The following is an 18,528-nucleotide window of genomic DNA, read 5'->3' on the forward strand; positions in this document are numbered from 1 at the left end:
GCACTGCCTTTGGCCACAACATTTCTATTGTTGTTTTAGTGCTAGCAGATGCAATGTCTTCTGAGCTCCCGCAAACCCAACCCCACCCTCCTCTTCCTACCTCCCCTCCCCAGAAAAAAACATCCCACCCTGAACTTTGTGTGTAATAAAATGGAGCAAAACTCCCAGCATCTACTGGAGGCCTAATAACCTGTTTGTTCAGTTCGAGCCTTCTGAAGCCATTTGTTTAAGATAAGCAGGGGCGGAGATGTTTCTCGAGGGCAGAAAAGGCTCCTGAGATAAAGCTCATAGGGAATGATACTTTGATATTGCCAGATAATTTCTTTTCCTCCTCTCATCACCCCAGTGTTGTTTTTTCCATCTGTCCTGTAGCTTCTCTGAGTGTTTTTTGTTCACTCTCCAAAACTGCTGTTTCGAATTCGGGCCGTCTCTGCGTGCTTCAGCATCTCAGCGTCGGAGGGCTGCACACGTTTGCGATGTTGTTGGAGGGCAACGTCAACAGAAGCACATAAATAAGTAAAAGTGAAGACAGTTGCTTCGTAGGGAGAAGTTTCGCATCTGACAGTCGGACTGAGTCAGACGGACATGAGCAGCACAGAGACGGAACAATGAACTCCAAACTTTCCGAGCCTCTTGGATTTTTGCCAGATCTTGGTGAAATGCCTGACACATTGAGTTTGTCCAGCCCTGTCTCCATTTGCACTTGAGTCTTGTAGAAATTGAGGGGAAGGAGGGAGAGTGCAGACCAGCGGTCAGGTATGGATGAAGTAGCGCTTGTGTTGCAAGGGAATTGCTGTCACGTTCCAGAGAAACCCCTGGGAATTGTTAGGTGAGGGTGGCCACAGAAGCCTCAGCAGAAAAAAATGCTTTACTTCTATTTATCTCCTTGTGATTCACCATCATCAGTAAAACCAAGAAAGCTGATGCCTCCCTCCAACTTCTTAAATTAATTCTGCTGCAAAGGAAGCATGAGAAAAACGCTATCAAACCTCAACCCAGAGCAGTGTAGCTTGAAAAGTGACCATTTCTCTCCTCTGGTCTCTAGCTGCACTTCACCATGTCGGTAGCCATGGGTTAATGACTACAGGAGAGCGGTAGGACCACTCCCGAAAGGGAGTTTGCTGAGGAGGTGGCGGGTGTTGAAGGGGAAGGCGGGAACGAAGGAGGCTCTTGGGTTGCTGCAGAATGTCAACGAGATCTTAAAAGCTTTTTTTTGTTGTTGTTCTTTCATTAAACTTTTATGTAAATGGCACTGTAGCAACAAGGAGGCAGCTGTCGTCTTGCTGGATTCTTATGGGTGGGTGGACGGGGTTAGGGGTTGTTCAGGCGTGTTCGTTGGGTGCTTAAAGCGCAGACACTGGAAAGAGCACCCGTGAGTGTGTAAGTGCGTGTGCGTGTGTGCAGGTACGTTTGTGGGTATGTGCGTGTGCTGGTAGAAACCCACCATGCTCAGCTCTGACAAATCACAGCAGGCCTTCAGTGTGGCTTCTCCCTCTTTCTGCCCTTCCGCAGCATCCCGTCCTCTGCAGAAATCTTCATCGGGCTCTGTCCTCTCTGAACCGCTCTCTGCAAGCCATTTTTACACACCATCTTCCTGGGAGCAGCGTCAAACTTTGATTTTCCCTGTGTGTTTTCACCAATTTAGGTAAATTACAGATTGCCCTTAGCATATGCTACCTGGCCACAGGACAGTCACCCAAGCTTGCCAGACATCACCTTCTCTTCTCCAAGAACGTTTATCCCAAAAATATCGACAAAAGAATATACACATCACAACATACCTGATCTCCTGGGGATTGGCCCAGAAAGCAGACTGCTGCTCAACACCCCTTCTCTTATAGAGCTCTTCTCCTTTCTAGTTACAGCGTACGTGTTTATAATTTAAAGCTGACATACATATAAATACATTAGAAGTCCCATGGGCTTCTCAGGTTCTGCTTGAAGTTTACCACTGTGTAAACCGCAGAATGTTTTGCTCCAAAATTAAAAACGACCCCTATTAGCGGTACTTCCTAAAACCATGGGCTCCTTGTTCGTTCTTTTTCCCGCACCTCTCTCTTCCAGAACTAGCAGCTTTGAAGTGGGTTGTTTGTTGCATTCTCTTCGAGCCACCTGGGAATAAATATCAAAATAAAACCGCTGTGGGAGAGAGACCAAATGTGATTTTACTGCCCACTGACAAGTTGCGAAGCCACATTTGAAAACCCTGGGCACCTTGGCTCGCCAGTGTCTTCTGACTCAGGCAGGAAAGCGAAACATCCCTCTTGGGTAGGTCTTCTCGGAAACCCATTGCAGAGCAGAGGGTGGTGAGTATCTACCCATCTATTTTTCTTTTGCCTTGCAAAACACGTCCCTTTGGCTTCGTTCAGTGATTTCAGCTTCATAAAGCACCTATCTACTGCCCTGGTTTGCTGAAAAATGGAAGAGCTGCATTTCAGATCCGCCTTGTCCTCAGCAAGTCAGCTTTATTAAAAGCATTTTCATTGCCATGTTGCCTGACCTGTGGTGGGGAGCAGCTACCAGCTAAATCGAAGAACCATGTCATAAATGTCCTTACCTTGCACTTGGGACTCTGTCCCGCACCCGCCCATGCAGCGCCCTCGGACTTGTCCGCGCACCCCGCCCTTCTTGGAAGTGGCTGATATTTCCTTTTACATCAGTGTACTGCACAAAAAAAAGTCGACTTTTCTTCCTTCCAAAATTAGCTCTGCTTAGGCACCAAAATAGACAAGAGTAGGGACCGGTGACTGTTTTTTTCCAAAACATTGTCTCATGACCAGGACTAGGGAAGGGAACTGCTTGGTCCGAGAAGGGAGATTCTTGATTTTCCTAGTGGGGACACTAAGTTCTGTTCTGTTCGGGCAAGCGAAACTTCCAGATGTGCTCTTTGGATTCGGAGGTTTATGCCCATGTACTTAAATCACGTCTCACACCTATGTTTGTAACCAGAAGAGTCGCCAACTCGTGCCCGCTGCCGGCTGGCATAGCTCAGAGGAAGAGCAGTGGCGTTGGGCGGGTAGGAGGACATGCAGCGACGCACCGCTGCGCGTGTGCTTCCTAGCTGGGACGACCAGGAGTAGAACCAGAGAGACTTAACGAAGGCTTTGCTCCTATGGAAATCGGTCGTTTCAGCCCGTGTACTCTGCAGAGGTGGTTTCATTTTTCAAGCTCCGGGTAATTGTATTTGCACATGTTTCTGCAACGCAGCTTAAATTCTTAAAAATACCCCAAACTTCAGCATGCTGCGGTAGTACGACATTTGGAAACAGTCTCACTGAGTATTATACTATTTTTAGCCTGGTTTCCTAAACTAGCAGAGCTTATGTGATTGGGCTGTCTGTGGCTGCTCCCTCCCTTCCTTCTCCCATTAGCTTTGGAACCCATTGGCCAACTTCAGGCAAATATTCAGAGTATTAGAGATTGCAGAGATACTAAGCTCCACCTGTACATTTAGTGAAAATACGCTGATCAAATAGATGAGAAGAACTCCAGTTGCAGCACCCAGTAATGAAAAAGCTTCAGCGTGCGTTTTAAGCTATTAGCCATCAGAGATTCTATACAAAAATAATTACAAGGTGTTCAGCTGCAGGAAAAGCTCAAGTCAAATCCTGCTAAATAAGTGATAACCCAACCACAGCCACAGGAAAGCCGGCTTCCAACTTTCACTATTCCCAAACTACTTCTTGTGAATCAAAGATGTGCCATATTTGACTGGCGAGGCAAGATCCAAGCAGCATGGAGAGTGCTCTTTCTGATGCTGGGTGAATGCGTGCAAGCAAATGACTGCAGAGCAGCATACTTCACTGAGCAGGTCCTCAGTGGACAAGTAGATTTGCGAGAAAGCTCATGCAACATCGTTTAACGATGACCTCTATACCACTGCTATGGCTGATAATGTAGGGTGCTGAGGCTGAAGTGATGCCGCTGAGTATTAAGGGTGTTTTAATAGATGTTTCAAGGAGAGAGGGATGATTTGGTCACTGAGAGATGGATTCTACTCCTGAGCGTGCTTTATAGTGCCCACACTAAACCATACAATCCCTGTGCATCCAATTTGCTGGGGAAGTATAAAAATGAAGGAGAAAGTTAAAAGAGAAATTGCCTGTGGTCTCTGCCTTCCCAGGAAACAGCCTTCTTCACAGTTGCAGACGAAGCAAGGTGCAGCTGTGTTAGCCAGCAGCATGACTTACCCATGGACTTGGAGAATTCTTCTTTGCTTGAAATCTTTGAAAAAAATGAACATCTCCTAAATGGAGAGGCTAGTTTCCCCAGGAGCTGTAGGCTTGCTGCAGTAACTACATGGGCACAGTCCTCCAGACCGTCGTACGCAGATGGCCAGGCTGGATGGTCAGAATAAGCCCTGCTGGTCTCAGTATCTGGGAGGCTTCCTCAGGACTCCAGAGAACTGCCAGCCTAAGTTCATTAGCATTCACAAAGACCTTTCTACCCTATTGCATCTTCCACCAGAGGAATTCAAAATATGACTATATCAGTAACTGCTACTAAAGTTAATTCTGCTTTTTAAGGATCTTTGCACACAGAGAGAGGGCTTTTTTACGTCAGTGTGTTGCGGTGTCATGCTGATGTGACAAGGCTGCTGCTTGATGAGAAATGTTCCTGCCCACCCCTTGCCCTTACCCACGCTGCTCCGTCGTGGCCCCCCTCGCGTGGTGATTCACCAGCAGCGACTGCAGCTTAGAGGAGAAGACAGACTGTTATGGAAATAAAAGGAGCAACTTTTACAGGGCTTTTATTGCCAGCCTGGGAAGTACAATACTACATAAATAAAAGTCATTATGGTTATGATGGCTCTGTAGTCTCTGGAAAATAAATAATACTTTGCACTTACATAGTGCCTTTCGTCCAGGAACCTCCGAGCTCTTTGCTCGCATTAACAAAGTCTCCCAGTGCCCATAGTAGGAAGGTAAATACACCATCCCAGCTATCAGCTGAGCATACCAAGTCCAGGAGAGGTAACGTAGCACCTTCAGTGGAGCGAGGACAAGACAGGGAAAGAGCAGCTTGGGTTAACACAGCCCTTCCACTGACTTGACTCGGGCAAGTCATCTCATGTCCTCATCGTCTCCGTTGTTTCTGGTCCATGGAGTAGGATCCCACTCATCCCCTTCTCCAAGGGGTGGCTGGGGTTCATGGCTAGCGCTGGGGAGGTACCATGAGGTACTCCACAACGCGTTTATTGACTTGCCCATGCTAACAGAGAGCGGTGCAGCCACGGTAGACCCTGTGGGCTGTGGTTCATGCGTGCTCTGCTAGCTGAGCGATGCTGCCTTTCTTCCAAGCTTATCCTCCAGTGCTGCTGAAATGCTGCTACAAATAAGTAGGAAAACAGCCCAGTAAAAGTGGATGAAGCAGCAGTTTAAGTGTATTGGTATGAAGCATCATGTGTGATGTGGATGAATTCCCCGACAGTCATGTACTTTGGGTTGCACCAGTGCGTGTTGAAGTTGTCTGCTGTACGTGGCTTCTCTTATCCAGCAATTGCAGATAACTTTATTCCCTGTTCATTGTAATGGCCCTGGGAGGATATAACAGATGGGTGGATTTTCAGAGCTGCTTTGATCAGGTTTGAGGTACCGCGCTGATTTGTGTTTTGTAAAGATGCTTAGCCAGGAACAACTTCTTTTACCAGGTCCACACTTTAGGCATCTGGCTCTGTCTCACCCGACCACTTACACTGCGATGCTTCCTATAGCTCAGAATTGATCATTGCCTTTTCCTCTGTTTTACAGCAGGGTTACCATCCATTGCCTCATGAAGCTGAAATCGCACACACCAAAAAGCTGTTTAGAAGGAGGAGAAATGACCGGAGGTAGGTGAAACCTCTCTTGAATGTATTTTTTTTATCTTCTCTTCCTCACTGCACATAGGTCTCGTGGAATGTCTTTGGACAATATTGACCTGTGGCAGCTGGCACTGTTGTATCAATGCATAATCCTTTATTTGAACATTAACGCTCTGGAACTGCAGTGTCTGTCCATCCCACGAGTTGGTGTTTAAAAACTTGGGTATGTCTTAGATTGCTCCAGAGAGCTGAGACCCTCCTTCAGTGCAGGTTGGGGCTACAACAGCTTGGGGGAACCTGGAGCAACCCTAATGTCCAGCTGCCCTCGTGCAGATCCCCCACTTTCATTAGAAGAGGCAACTGGCAAGATATTTTCCATAAAGGCTTTGAGTTCCAGTAACTTACTTCCTCTCTGTCCATTAAAAAGTGGAATTTGCTGACTTTCAGGGCCTGCTGCAAAATGTGTAGGGTTGCAAGGGGTTGGCAGTAAGCATCAGATGCCTTTCCATGGGAAGGAGTCCGCGTGCTAAGTAGGCAGCCGGCTGAGCTCCTGTGGAATGGGTGATTTTAAATCTACTGAGTTAATTTAATTGTGCAAATTGTGTATTTAATTGGATAAATTGCATATTTAATTATGTGAGGGCATCTAGAGTCCTGCATAGGAATTGTGCTTGTGGTTAAATTTGAAAATAAGCAAGGAATCAGAGAGGCAATTGCACATGCAGCTTTTCTCTGTGTGCACATTCTTGTGCTGTGGCTTAAGCTGCAAAGCCAAGACAGTAAAGCCTGTCTGAGACCAGGAGATTGCAGGGTTAATGTTATTTAACCGGAGAAAGAGTGGCCAATGTTTTCTTCAAGAATAAGCTGAAAACTGTGTGTCTGAGCTCTGATGCCTCACTGGGGCCTGATTTTCCAGGGCAGTCTTGCAGAGAGCTGCCCAGTAACCGTCGGGTTGTGTCCCAGAATCACAGAGCCGTCACTTCTTGAATCGCTAACAGCTCTCAAAAAGCCACCATACGGTTAACTCTTGTTTGGTTTTCCTGAATTGGACTGAGCAACTGAAAAACAGCTGAAAAAAAGTTTGCTGCAACGTTCAAGAAACATTCTTCTGTGGGCAGAGACCAGGCATGGCAAGCTGGTCCCCACTGCGAATTTCCCCCCGGGCTTAGAGCAAAGCTCCGGTTTTCAGTTTAATGTGTCATTCCTGTAATTTGGATGGTTATGATGTAGTACTTGATCACAAGTCTCTGTCTGGTTTCACTTGCTTTCATGTCACCATCCTTGAGGGTTTTACAATTTCTTCGGTTTAAGTCTAACAGTCTTGTGGGGATAAATAAGACCAAGTGCCAAAAATGAAGGGTGTTTGAGTAATCCCTCTGGAAGACGCTCGCTAAGGTGCTGTTGTGCTGCTATTGTGAAGCGGCGATGGCAAGCCAGGAAGAAAATCAGACGGGTCCGGTGCTGGCAATGGACCATGTGTCTGTGGCCTTGTGGTTAGTCAGCGACAAATTCCGTTTCCACTCCTCTTTTGGGCTCCTTTCTTTTTCCCTGTACCCAATTGAAAATACAATTTGGTCTTGTGATTTAGAAAAAAAAACTTGTTTCAGCTGGGTTGCAGCCCTGCAATCACAGAAACATGATTAAAAGCAAGTTTCGTTCTGTCTGTGTTGCAAGCCGGGGTTGGATTGGGTTCATCAGAGCACTGCACTGCGGTACTTGAGTCTTGAGCGCTTCAGGAACTGCAACGTGGATTAGACTTTAGTCTTCCCACCCTGTCTCACCTTGCTCAAAATGGATCCTTTTTGCCATCCAAAGGCAGTATGTCTTTGAGCCAAAGGGGAAGCAGCAGGCAGAGCAGCGGGATGCTCTGAGCAAGCTGAAATCCAGCAGGACCATCACGACCAGCTGCAGCCTGACTTGCAACGTGCAGACGTGGTGCTCCACTTGCAGACACCTGCACCCAAGCCAGCGATGGGCTCACGCGTAGTCGGCCTCCAGGCAGGTGTCCCCGTCCCTGAGAGCACAGCCGTTGCTGTAGCGCTTGTACAACCCGGCACGCGGGCCTTCGCGGGCATCGGGTCTCCATCTCTGCCAACCGTGTGTTGTAGTGGTGGTGTGGGTGATGAAGGCTTCGTGGGGGTGAGGAGCTGCTGTCCAGGTGAGGCTCGCATGGCACAGCAGCAGGTCACAAAGCTGCTAAGAAACCCATGAAACATAGACTTCTTTGAGCCATGCTGACACGTGTCGTGCCAGAGCCTCGACTCTTAAACGTGGGCGATTGCACGTAAGCACTTTTATCCCAGCTGAGAAACCAGTCCACTTTACAGCTGTAAGGGTCACGCTAGATGGATTTCTTTTTCTTCTCAGTCTGTTCAGATTACCATGATAAACTGCCAGCAGCCAGGTCTATTGGAGATGATTTCCAACCCAAATGCCTGCCGTTCACTGGGAGGAGCCCTCTGGGTTCCTGAGGTTGTCAGTGGGTGTCCGGCAGGTTTTACAACAGGAATCTGCTTGGATAGGTGTGACTCCGCTTTTCCAGGTACCAGCCCAGCTCCACTGCTCTGTGACCGCGGGGAAGAGACTTCCCTGCTCTCTGCCTCAGTTTCCCCCCTTAAAACAGAGATCGTGCCGCTGGAGGGACCAACATGTGCCCAAGTCCTTTATTGACACGGACATCCTCGGTAGTGCTGCCTGTCAGCATGTAGAAAGAAGAACATTTTAAGCACAAGAAGTTAAGAACCCTGGGCAGAGGGAGCTGGAGCGAAACAATCGATTCTTTTAAACAACTATTCGCACCGAAAAGGCATGGTCCCATCCCCCAGACCTCGGCTGGGAGACCCCAGCAGCCCCCCACACCATTTGGTTTGATGGACGGCACTAAATCTAAGCAGCCCAACCGCTGGGGATCCCCACGGCTTCGCGGCCCGTTTGGGAATGGAACGGGACCTTGGGCTGCCTGTCGCTCCGGTGCCACTTGAGATGCCCCGGGAGAGCACTCGCGCTTTAAAATTGATTTCTAGCAGTAAGCGAGGTCTCAAAATGGTTATTTTATGTGAAAAACACGGCAGAGTGGGAACAGGGGGGAAAAAAAGTCTCGCCGACCGAAAGTGTTTTGCAGTTTAAATGCCAGATTGTGTTGGAGCACAAACTGGTTGCAAAGCTGTTCGTGCTTTATTGCAGTGCTATTATCTTAATATCCCAGGCATTGTGTTAGTGGAGAAAGGATTCATTTCATAGCTGGTGGAGCTGCACAGGTGGTATAAATATCCCTCTGCCGTAGGACCAGCAGAGGAGAGATTTTATTGCCAGTGAAACAGTTGGGAGTTATAGGCCTTTGTTTTAGACATTGTCTGGACGTGGAAAGACACAAAATTGCAAAACCAAGCCCAGGGTGCTCTGCCAGAACCATCGACGTCCAGCTTGAGAAAGTTAGCTGATTAGCTGAGAAAAATGTTTTGTGCCCGTTCTGCCATTGTTTTTATGTGAGCGAAACTTTAAGAGCGCTGTAAAACACCCGGCAGCTCCTCGCCCCTGCGCCGGAGCAGGGTCTCTGGGGTGCGTTGGGGCCTGTCGTGTATTAGGTGGGATTTGCCCCGGGACATACGAGCTGCGCTGCTAAAGCCAGAAATAAAATCAAGGAGCTAAGAGCCCTGCAGATGAGGCCTAGGAGGGCTGGGATGGTATTTGAGAAGCAAGTGTAAATGCCTGAATGCAAAGGAAAAAGAGCCGGTTTCTTAGAAAAGGGTTGGTAGCGGTGGGGTCACTGGCCGAGGGGGTGGGAGCAGGGTTAAAACGCAACAGACTTGCACAAAAATGAGTGTTTTTCCTAGTTTGTTTGTTAGAAGCAGGTGTGGCCTCAAAGCCCTGGCACAAATGCCTCTGGTTTTCATTATGCAAGCTTTTTTCCTGAATTAGGCATTTTTCTCCTGAAAGCGGTGAACACTTAGCATTAACTAGCACCACAGACACCATGAGCAGATGCCCCGTCTCACCCCTCGCCCTTGGTGTGCACCCAAGGTGGATGCACCCAGCTCTCCTTCTCCGCGACGTGCCTCCTTGGCGCAGGGATAACGCGTCCTGCACCCCTGCGAGGCACTCGCTGGAAGATCTCCTGCCATGTGGATGAATGGCCTCTAGGAAACGGTGGTCCACCTTGCAGATACGCAGGCAAGTCCAAAACTGACCTCTAAACAATCTACAGATTCACCCTGCCTTGCCCGACAGGTTATATTTAGCCTTCAGGTTCCTGGTAGTTTTTATGATTATATTATAAAAGAGCTGATAAAGCAAATTTGCATCCAGAAGTCTGCCTCTTTCGGCCTTCTAAAAGATATTGCTTCTCCTCACAAACTGTAATATTTTCCACCCTCGTCTGCTGCACAATTGTGAAGCTCAGTAGAAGCTAAGTCTTGGGCTAGTGAAGCGAAATGACATTCATGTCCAGCCATGTTGTAAATAGTTTCCCCCTGCCTTCCACTCAGTTTCTTTACCTCCCCATCTTATTTTCTAATGGAAAAAAAAAAGGTTTCAAAATTACCTGGGATTTTTTTCTGTTAGAATCTTTTTTTTGAGTTTTCAAAATCAAGCTTCAGAAGTGCTGTATTTATGCCCTTGTTCGTGCACATGCAACCATAATTCTCCCGTTGCGCATGGGAGCAGATTAAAGGTGACATTAAAACAGGCATTGAATTTCCCATTTAAAGAACGGTCAGTGTGGGTCTGTTTGGCAGATTTTCTATAACGTAGATCAGTGTTAGAGCACATCTGGTTCAGAGTTTAATTGTGTGAGGTACTGTAAAGGGGATGACAAGGTCCTTGTTGCAACGAGCTTATAGTCGGGGAAGCAGAGCGGGCAGAGGTATCGCACTCCCCACCTCACACTGCAGAAATCTCCGTGCCCTGTGTTTTGTCTGTAGGTTTGGACGCACAAGGGGTAACTATTCACCTTCTTTATATAATGATACTGAGGAAGGGCATTACTGCTTAATGGGATCATGGAAAAAGCACAGCAGAGGAAAGTATTTTCATAGTTGTCAGTGTGAGCAAGGGTTGAATACCAAATGCTAATCTGCTGTCTGCTGCCACGCAAGACCCAGCTTACTTAGATATCTCCAAAGGGAATTTGGTTTGACCTCCCAGAAGCAACCACCGCTATGGAAGGAGAGATTATCCCTGGGTGGCAGCAGTACCTCTCATGCCCTTCCCTCCCACAAGTAGTCAAGAGAAATGAAACAGTGCAGGAGATGCACGGTGGATCCATTTCTCAGGTGCTGTCCTCTAGCCCTTCCCAACTGAGCTCTCTGCTAGCTGAGCACAAACCATGGTGTCCCCGGGGAGCTGCACTGTGAGTTTGGCCCATTGCTTTTCAAAAAAATTCCCCCCAAAAACGCCACTTGTTAAATGTCTACTGAAATGCTGCAAGTCAGCTTGCTGCTGCACGAGGTTTCTCGGGTTTCCATGTCATCCTGGGATGATGCCTTCCGAAGCACAGAGTCTGGTCAACCAAACCCAATGTCCTTAAGGCTCGTTGGCAGAAGTTTGTGTTACGCTGCTTGGACAGCCTTATGGAAGCCATAGGAAACGTTGCCCAGTCTAGGTGGGATACACAGGGAATATATGGAGTCTCCATCACAGGACGTTTTTAAGAAGAGATTTTCACAAGCCATGATTTAGATTCAGTTACCCTGTCTTGAATATTATAAAACAGCCTAGATGATTAATCAAGCTTCCCATCCCTGCTATTTTCTGTGATTCCCATGTACTGATGACAGTGTAAAGAACATGAAGCATCTATTTTCTTTTCCTTCTTAAAAGAGGCTCTTCAGCAACCGAGGGAGTAGCTGGAATTTCAGCACAGCAGTGTCCTTTCTCGAGCTCATGAGTCCCCTTTTAGACTCCAGGACACAAGATGGCAAGAATCAGATTTGGCTTGAAAGCCTTCCTACTCTTTCATTAATTCTCCACCTCTACACACGCACTTCTGGCCCAGCATTGCAGTGGTCTGACTAAACAACAGGTTTTCAAGAAGTCCCCTCTTAAATTGCTTAAAAAGGGTAGGTGGGAAGCATGGACTTTCGTGGATCTTCAGTGGGTTTCTCAAAGTAGGGTTAAGACAGGTAAGTTTACACCAGTTCTTGATCTTCTGATTAATGGAGTACTTAACTTGTTCTGTGTCACTTAGGGAGGGGGAGAGTTTTACTGAGGGACCAGGAAAATTCCTTAAATTCCTAATCCTGGGGAGTTCCTGAAAAGTTTGCACAGTCATAATCTCACTAGTTCCTTTGTCGGTAGTCCTGTGTGTTTTCTCAATAAGCTAATTTAGCTGTTTATTCCTGTGCTGCTCTCCGTAAAACCCTCTGTGGGTTCTTTTACCTTTTAAATATTTATAGCTGTGCATCTCAGTGGTATCTGTTTAAATAATGATTCACACTTTTTGTTTGGGGTGATGACATTGAATGGAGAATATCAGTTCTCTGATGCAGATTCTGCTTGTTTTGGCATCATGTTAAATTCAGAAGTCAAATCAGTTCGACTTTCTTAACGAAAGGAGGTCTTCATATGCGTGTGGATTTGGGCTGGTAGCTTGCAGGGGCTTTTGGTAGTTGTTCTGCAGGGAAAGGCAGGAGAGAATTATGGGAAGAAGTGCAGCCCTGTGGCTGGGAGAGAATGAAGCAGAAATTTTAAGATCTCCAAAAGGCCTCCAAATTCCTATTTTCGATATAAAGGCATGGATCCTTTGTGATTTTTCCAGGGCCACCGTGTCTGCCCCGTTCCAGCCATGGGAGCAGGGCTGTTGTGTTGTCCAAGTCCCTGGTGGGGTTTGGGGCGACCAGAGCAGCAGGTTGTGTACGTCCACGGCCACGCTGGCAGGGACTGAGCCAGGTCGCGGGGGAAGGACTTTCACCCATAGCGTGCTGCCGTTGAGATCCTTCTCCTGTCAGATGTGGATTTAGGGGATGCATTTCTGCAACTGGGAAACCATCCATCATAAAGCCCTTGTGTGGGGATGAGGAGAAGGAGCAGAAAACCGCCCAGGTCCTTCCCACTCTTATGTGAAGGAAAAAAGTGGGACGAAGAGGTTCTTGTGGTTTCCCTACCTCTTCTCAGCATGCCACAAATACCTATTGCTTTTGATAACAGGATTACTGAAATGTCCCCAAGTTTTCTCTTGCGCTGTCCCAATTTGCTTCCTACCGTTAACTTGGCTTTACACTTAAATGATCAGGAAAAAACAGTCTGGATTCTTTTTTCCATGTTGTTTTTGTTTTTAATTAGATTCAGAGCTGGGGGAGGCAGAAATATCCTACTTCCCTGGAGAGCCCCGGGTGGCTGTCAGGGACGGTTTCCTCTTCCTGAGACCCGAGCGTTGCGTAAGTGCCACTGGCTGTGCTGCTCGTGCCTGCGTTGAGAGCGAGGTTATCTGGGGTGAATACAGCAGGGCAGTTTCCACGGCTCCATTTCCATGTTTGAAGGCACCATCACGCCCGTCCTGCTCTCTTCCACAGCCTGGCGTGGCCCAAGGCACCCAGCCACCACGGGCTCGGGGCCAGGCGGGACTGTCCAAGATCTGCTGAGGAGCATAGGCGAGCGGTGATATATTTCTTTTCCCATTATATTTTATTTTACAGACCCTCGGGGACACTTAGCCACCTTCGGTGATTAGTTCCACTGATTAAGCTGCTTTTCCTCTTGTGGCAAAGCCCCTTTGTGAAGAATTTTCAATAGACACCCGGCTCGGGACATTGTTCCTGTACAATTTCCTTTCAAAACACCATAAAGGGTATCCTACCACTTTAGCCTGTAATAAACATTGCAGGAATCCGCTTTACCCGACCTGATCCTGCATGGACAAAGTCTCCATGTGCTGGCAGCCGGTGGCAAGAGGGGGAAGCCGAGGGAGGACGGGTGGAGAGAGGAAGAGTGGGAGCAAGCAGCAGAGGAGATAAGCAAGGATGGGAGTAGCACAACTGCTTGATGATGGAGCAAGGTGGAGCCTTTGGCAGGGGGATTTGAGATCAGAGATAAAGCAAGAGGGTTTTTTTGATTTTGGGGTGGGGTTTTTTTTATTGCTATCTGTTAATACAAGGATCCAGGGTCACCTAGGGAAGTTAACAACAACACAAACTTAAAAGCACAGAGAAGGAAATGCTTCTTCGCACATCTCTGCTTGTTTAGCCTTGCCAAGCAAAGGCTGGGAGCGGATATGGATGCTCTCTCAATACACCAGGGGTAAATATCGTGGAGGAGGAAGGGCTATTTATGCTAAAGAAGAGTGTCACCACGAAAACCCACTGGATGAAAACTGATCATTCACTTATATAGGCTAGAAATTAGAAGGTCTAGCTTGATTACCATCAAGGGAATAACAGAAGGAAGGAATTGGAGTAGTTTGGCCCTCTGTGGATGGTTTTCTGTGCAAAGCCAGGGGACAGCACTCAGTGACACAAGGGCCCTTCATAGTTATTCCCATATGTTGCCCTCACAGGAGGTTATCGGGTAGATACAGCTGCGAACCTATGGAGAGCTGGCATCGTTTCAGACCGGTTAACATGTTTGCTGCTGCTTGGGCAAGGCAATGATGGACTAGGACTGAAATGGTATCAGAGGGGTCAAGAAAGTGTCCCTTCCTACCCATCCAGCCCTGTTGGCCAGACACATTGGCATTGCACAGTCCTTGCTGCCCTTCCTTCCAGGCATCAAGTGGAAGCTCCTGCCAAGGGTCACCAAACTGGGAGCCAGTTCCCAGGAGAAGGGAACTGAGAACAAAGAGCCCAGACCAGGATCCCCATGGAAAGAGCATTTCTGGAGCACTGAATGATCAAAAAGCCATCTTGTGATGACCCGTGGGTATCCGGCTGCAAGTGACTCATGCCATGGGTGGAGCGGCCTGCTCTAGGACTGGCATCTTCTGGGAAGCACTGCAGCTTCTCGAGTGCAAATCTAAGCTCGCAAGCCCCACAGGCCTCAGCCAGCCCTATAGCACATCTTTTTATCTCTCCCAGAACTGAATGTGGCCCTGCACTGAGCTGGTGAACATCCAGCAGGGCTTGGTAAAGCCATCTTGGTTCCTCTTGGCTCCGGAGCTTAAGTTCATCCGGGCTTATATCCAGCATCAGTTCTGGACTGCCTCTTCTGAGAGCCACTGGCATGCCCCAGCACCATCCCCAAAGCTGTGTGCTTAGGGTTTTGCCATTACTGGAGTGGTCCATTTAAAACACCAATAATATTAAGGTGCCGCAGCTGGTATTTAGCATTTATCGGGGAGTTTGTTTTGACTGTCACCTGTGTCTCAATCTGTGACACAGTGATGGGGTGAGTAGGGGTTTTCTACCCACCTGCTCTGTTTGAGCCATTTTCATCAGGACTAAGCCCTTACGTAATGAAGAGGTCAGCACAAATGTGCCCAGCCGTGAGTCACCTATAAAGGCAGATGGTGTGGCTGGAAGCCTGCTGACAAAACGCACCACGAAAGGCAATGCCGTATCTACAGCTCCTTTCCTGATGCTAACAACAGCTGACAGAGTTTGGTCTTTCATGCGATGCAAGGAAAATGTACTTCTGTGAGTACTTGGGTTCTTTAGATGGTGGCAGAATTGATTCAAGACTGGTGCAAAGAGCAAAAAACCCTTTGAGAGTTCAACGGGATGTAGTCTGCATGAGCAGGACTTTGGGACAGTCACCATATTCACCACCGTTCTTCATATCTGCTTCATCCTCCCTGTATGTTTGTCTAAAGGGGTGGTACAGAGGGAGTTAAAAGTTATTCATCTAAGCAAATTTAATCCTTTCCTTTCATTGTTCCCTTTTCTTTAATGCCAGGAGTCAGTGACAGGAGAGAGCTGGGTGCATTTCCCAGCTGCAGGGTTGCCACCTCTCTGCTGAGAGCAGCTTTGTCGTTACATAAAGACTGTACAACACAGGGCCCTTTCTTCAGATTTTTTTATAATCTTGGTGACTGAAGTGACTTTTGTCCTGCAGACTAAATTTAATGGGAATTGCTGCCAGTGGCCTTTATGGCATCAGGACACTTTTGCAGGTTGTTTTTCTCCATCTCTGCAGCTGACTGAAAGACTTATGTACCACTGGCAAAACATTTTGCTGTTATGAAACCTCAATAGAAAAATAATGGCCTGCTGGATAAGCTCAGGGTTTTATGATGTTACTTCATAGAAAGTAAAATAATTGTTCCAGCAAAACATCTAGGAGAAATTTTTGCACTGTGGGTGTCTGAGGTGAAGGGACAGCTGATTTTCTCAAAACTCAGTATTTTTTTGGTGCCCCCTTACTGCGTGACCTCAGGGGCTGCACTGGAGGACCACATCTTGTTAACACTGACAGTTCTTCCCTCACTTCTTTTCTACCGCTGCCTGTTCTCATGAGAGTTATTTTCCAGACGGAGGGGAAGGGATGCACACCACAGCTGCACAACCAGGATGGACGTTAGCGAAGCAGCTTGTCCCTGTAGCTAAGGTACTAGGTAGGACATGGGACATTTCAGTTCTCACTTTTGCCAGTGACAGCTGGGATTCAGCTGCAGAATCACGGATGTCTAGTGCTATTTTAGATGCTGGAGGATATCGTGAAACACCTGCGTGAAGCTAGCAGACACTGGACCCATGTGAAACCTGCAACAAGATGGGGTGGAGGCCAGGCAAGATGCCTTAGAGAGTCTCCAGTGATGCAGACAGCTGTATCCCACCGTATGTGTCTATAGCTAAGATGACCATCTGTGAACTGAGTGCCCAAGTTCCCATTATAGTCAGTGGGGATTTGGTCCATACAGTCAGTGGAGTTCGGAGGATGGTTCATCTCATCCTGAAGCAGGCGTTTGGCCAGGTGAATCGCTCTCCAGCCTCCACTGCCCATAGGGATTGGGCTGTGACTGGTTATAAGAGGAGTTCAGATACCTCGTACTTAGTCATTGACATTGCAGATACCTCAAGTTAGGCAATTTGAACCCACTCTTTGTGTGAAGCTGTGGAAGTCCCTTCTTCTGTGCCTCTGTTTCCCCACGCATTAAATGATGTTTTCTCTGGCCATTGTAAGCTCTTGGGGGAGCAGCTGTTCTGTACTCTAGGCACATACATACAGGGCCTGAGAGTCTCCACCATGGTGCTCTGGTAAAGGCCTTGTACAAGACTCAATTTTATAACCAGCCCTACAGTAATGCACTGAGAGGAGGGAGAATTCCTCTTCCCCTGGGCCAAAGCGGGAATTTCTAAAGGTTGCGTTCACAGACGCTCAGGGAACTGAAGAGCTTCACACAGAGATCTTCTGACCTTTAAATATGAAAAATGAGTCTGGCCATCTTGCAAGAACAGGTTTCCTTGCTTTATTTCACCTTCCCATGTTGACCAGAACCAAGGAAATCTGAACAATGAAGAAGTTTGGGAGGAGCTGAGCCCAAACACCTCACACAAGAGGAAACACTGGGACAAGGATTTGTTTCTGTGTTCTCTTCAAAGAGAAGAAAGACTTCAGACTGGACATTTCATTTCAGGGAAGAGAAATCTCTTCTTAGCCACCTGAAACCTGACATGCAAGATTTTCCACCAAGTTATTTTCATGCTTGCAGAGAGCAGGTTCCCTATGCTTTCTTGGCACTCCTGTGAAGCTTTGGGGACAGCAGTCTCCACTTCAGAGCTTGCCTGCCATATATATTTCTGCTGTCTGAAAAAAATGTGTCTGCACATAGAAGGTGCACATGGCTGATGAAATGCCTCACCCACATTTACATCATGGCCTATCTGCTCTCTCACTCACCCCTCTCCATCCTGGCTTCTTGACTCCTGTCTGGCTTCACTGGCAAGAATAACCCCTTCTTATACCATCAACTGTCCTCCTGCAGCTGGGTCTACCAGCCCGGCCAGCTGGGCAGTGCTAATGAGCAGAAGTTGATACCAGTTGCTGGCTTTTCAGCAGCCTGGGTGAAGCATGGTTGGCTTTTTCATCCTTAGTTCTTTTTAGGTAGGTGCTGACAGCACAAACTGCTGGTATCACAAGTGTAGGAGCCCTGAACCATGGAGATGCATGGCCTGCTCCCCTTAAAACTGCAGCTCATTGTCACCTCTAGATTGGTCAGACTTCAATTAACAATTAGCACCTTTTTCTAGAGGTTTTCTTTTCCACAGATGGGGAGCTCTGAGCTTGTCTTCTTGTGCTCTGTGTTTTTTCCAAAGGGGCTTTTAGTAAGATGTGTGTAAAGAGCCTAGTAGCAGGATCTGCCATGAGGACTCCCCTTTCCCTGGAGAATGCCTGCACCAGCAGGAAGGGACTCAGCTGCCTTCCCGCTCCCTCTTTGCAGGAACATTGTATTTTTGACTACAGAACGAGCCAACTTCAACAGGCTGCCCCAACCTGAGCCTTTCTTTTAGCCAGGTATATGTGACTCTGAAGACATTAGGCTGAGTTTCTTCATGACAAGGAGGGACCAAGATGCAGATCCCCTTCTTCCCGAGCAACGTTTTTAATGACTAAATTTATTTTCCTGAAAGTGGCTGCAGGGCAACCCAGTGCTTTTTGGAAAGAGAGCAGCTAAGGAGAGCCGGTGTGACTGCTGTGCCTGGTGGTGAGCTCGGTGTGCAAGGACCATTCCTACTGGACTGTGACTGCTGGGATCTTGGGGGGTGGCTACCGAGTTCACGAATCTGGCAAGTCCTAAGGCAGGAGATGACTGAATTTAGAATCTGGGACATGGTGGCATTGCAGGACATGCATTAGAG

At 47.7% G+C, this 18,528-nt stretch overlaps 1 protein-coding gene across 10 annotated transcripts in view; it reads left to right on the forward strand.

Moving 5' to 3' along the window:
• LOC112994478 (CBP80/20-dependent translation initiation factor) overlaps positions 1 to 18,528 on the forward strand; it is a 201,430-nt gene that overhangs the window by 104,099 nt on the left and 78,803 nt on the right. For 8 of the 10 annotated variants that reach the window (XM_064500940.1, XM_064500942.1, XM_064500941.1 and 5 more), the window contains one exon: positions 5,751 to 5,830. In XM_064500940.1, coding sequence (XP_064357010.1) covers positions 5,751 to 5,830 — 80 coding nt within the window. The remainder of the gene's footprint in view (positions 1 to 5,750; positions 5,831 to 18,528) is intronic. The other 2 variants (XM_026118848.2, XM_026118850.2) reach the window with 1 other exon arrangement.

The sequence above is a fragment of the Dromaius novaehollandiae genome, chromosome W (genome assembly GCF_036370855.1).
Source record: "Dromaius novaehollandiae isolate bDroNov1 chromosome W, bDroNov1.hap1, whole genome shotgun sequence".
NCBI lineage: Eukaryota > Metazoa > Chordata > Aves > Casuariiformes > Dromaiidae > Dromaius > Dromaius novaehollandiae.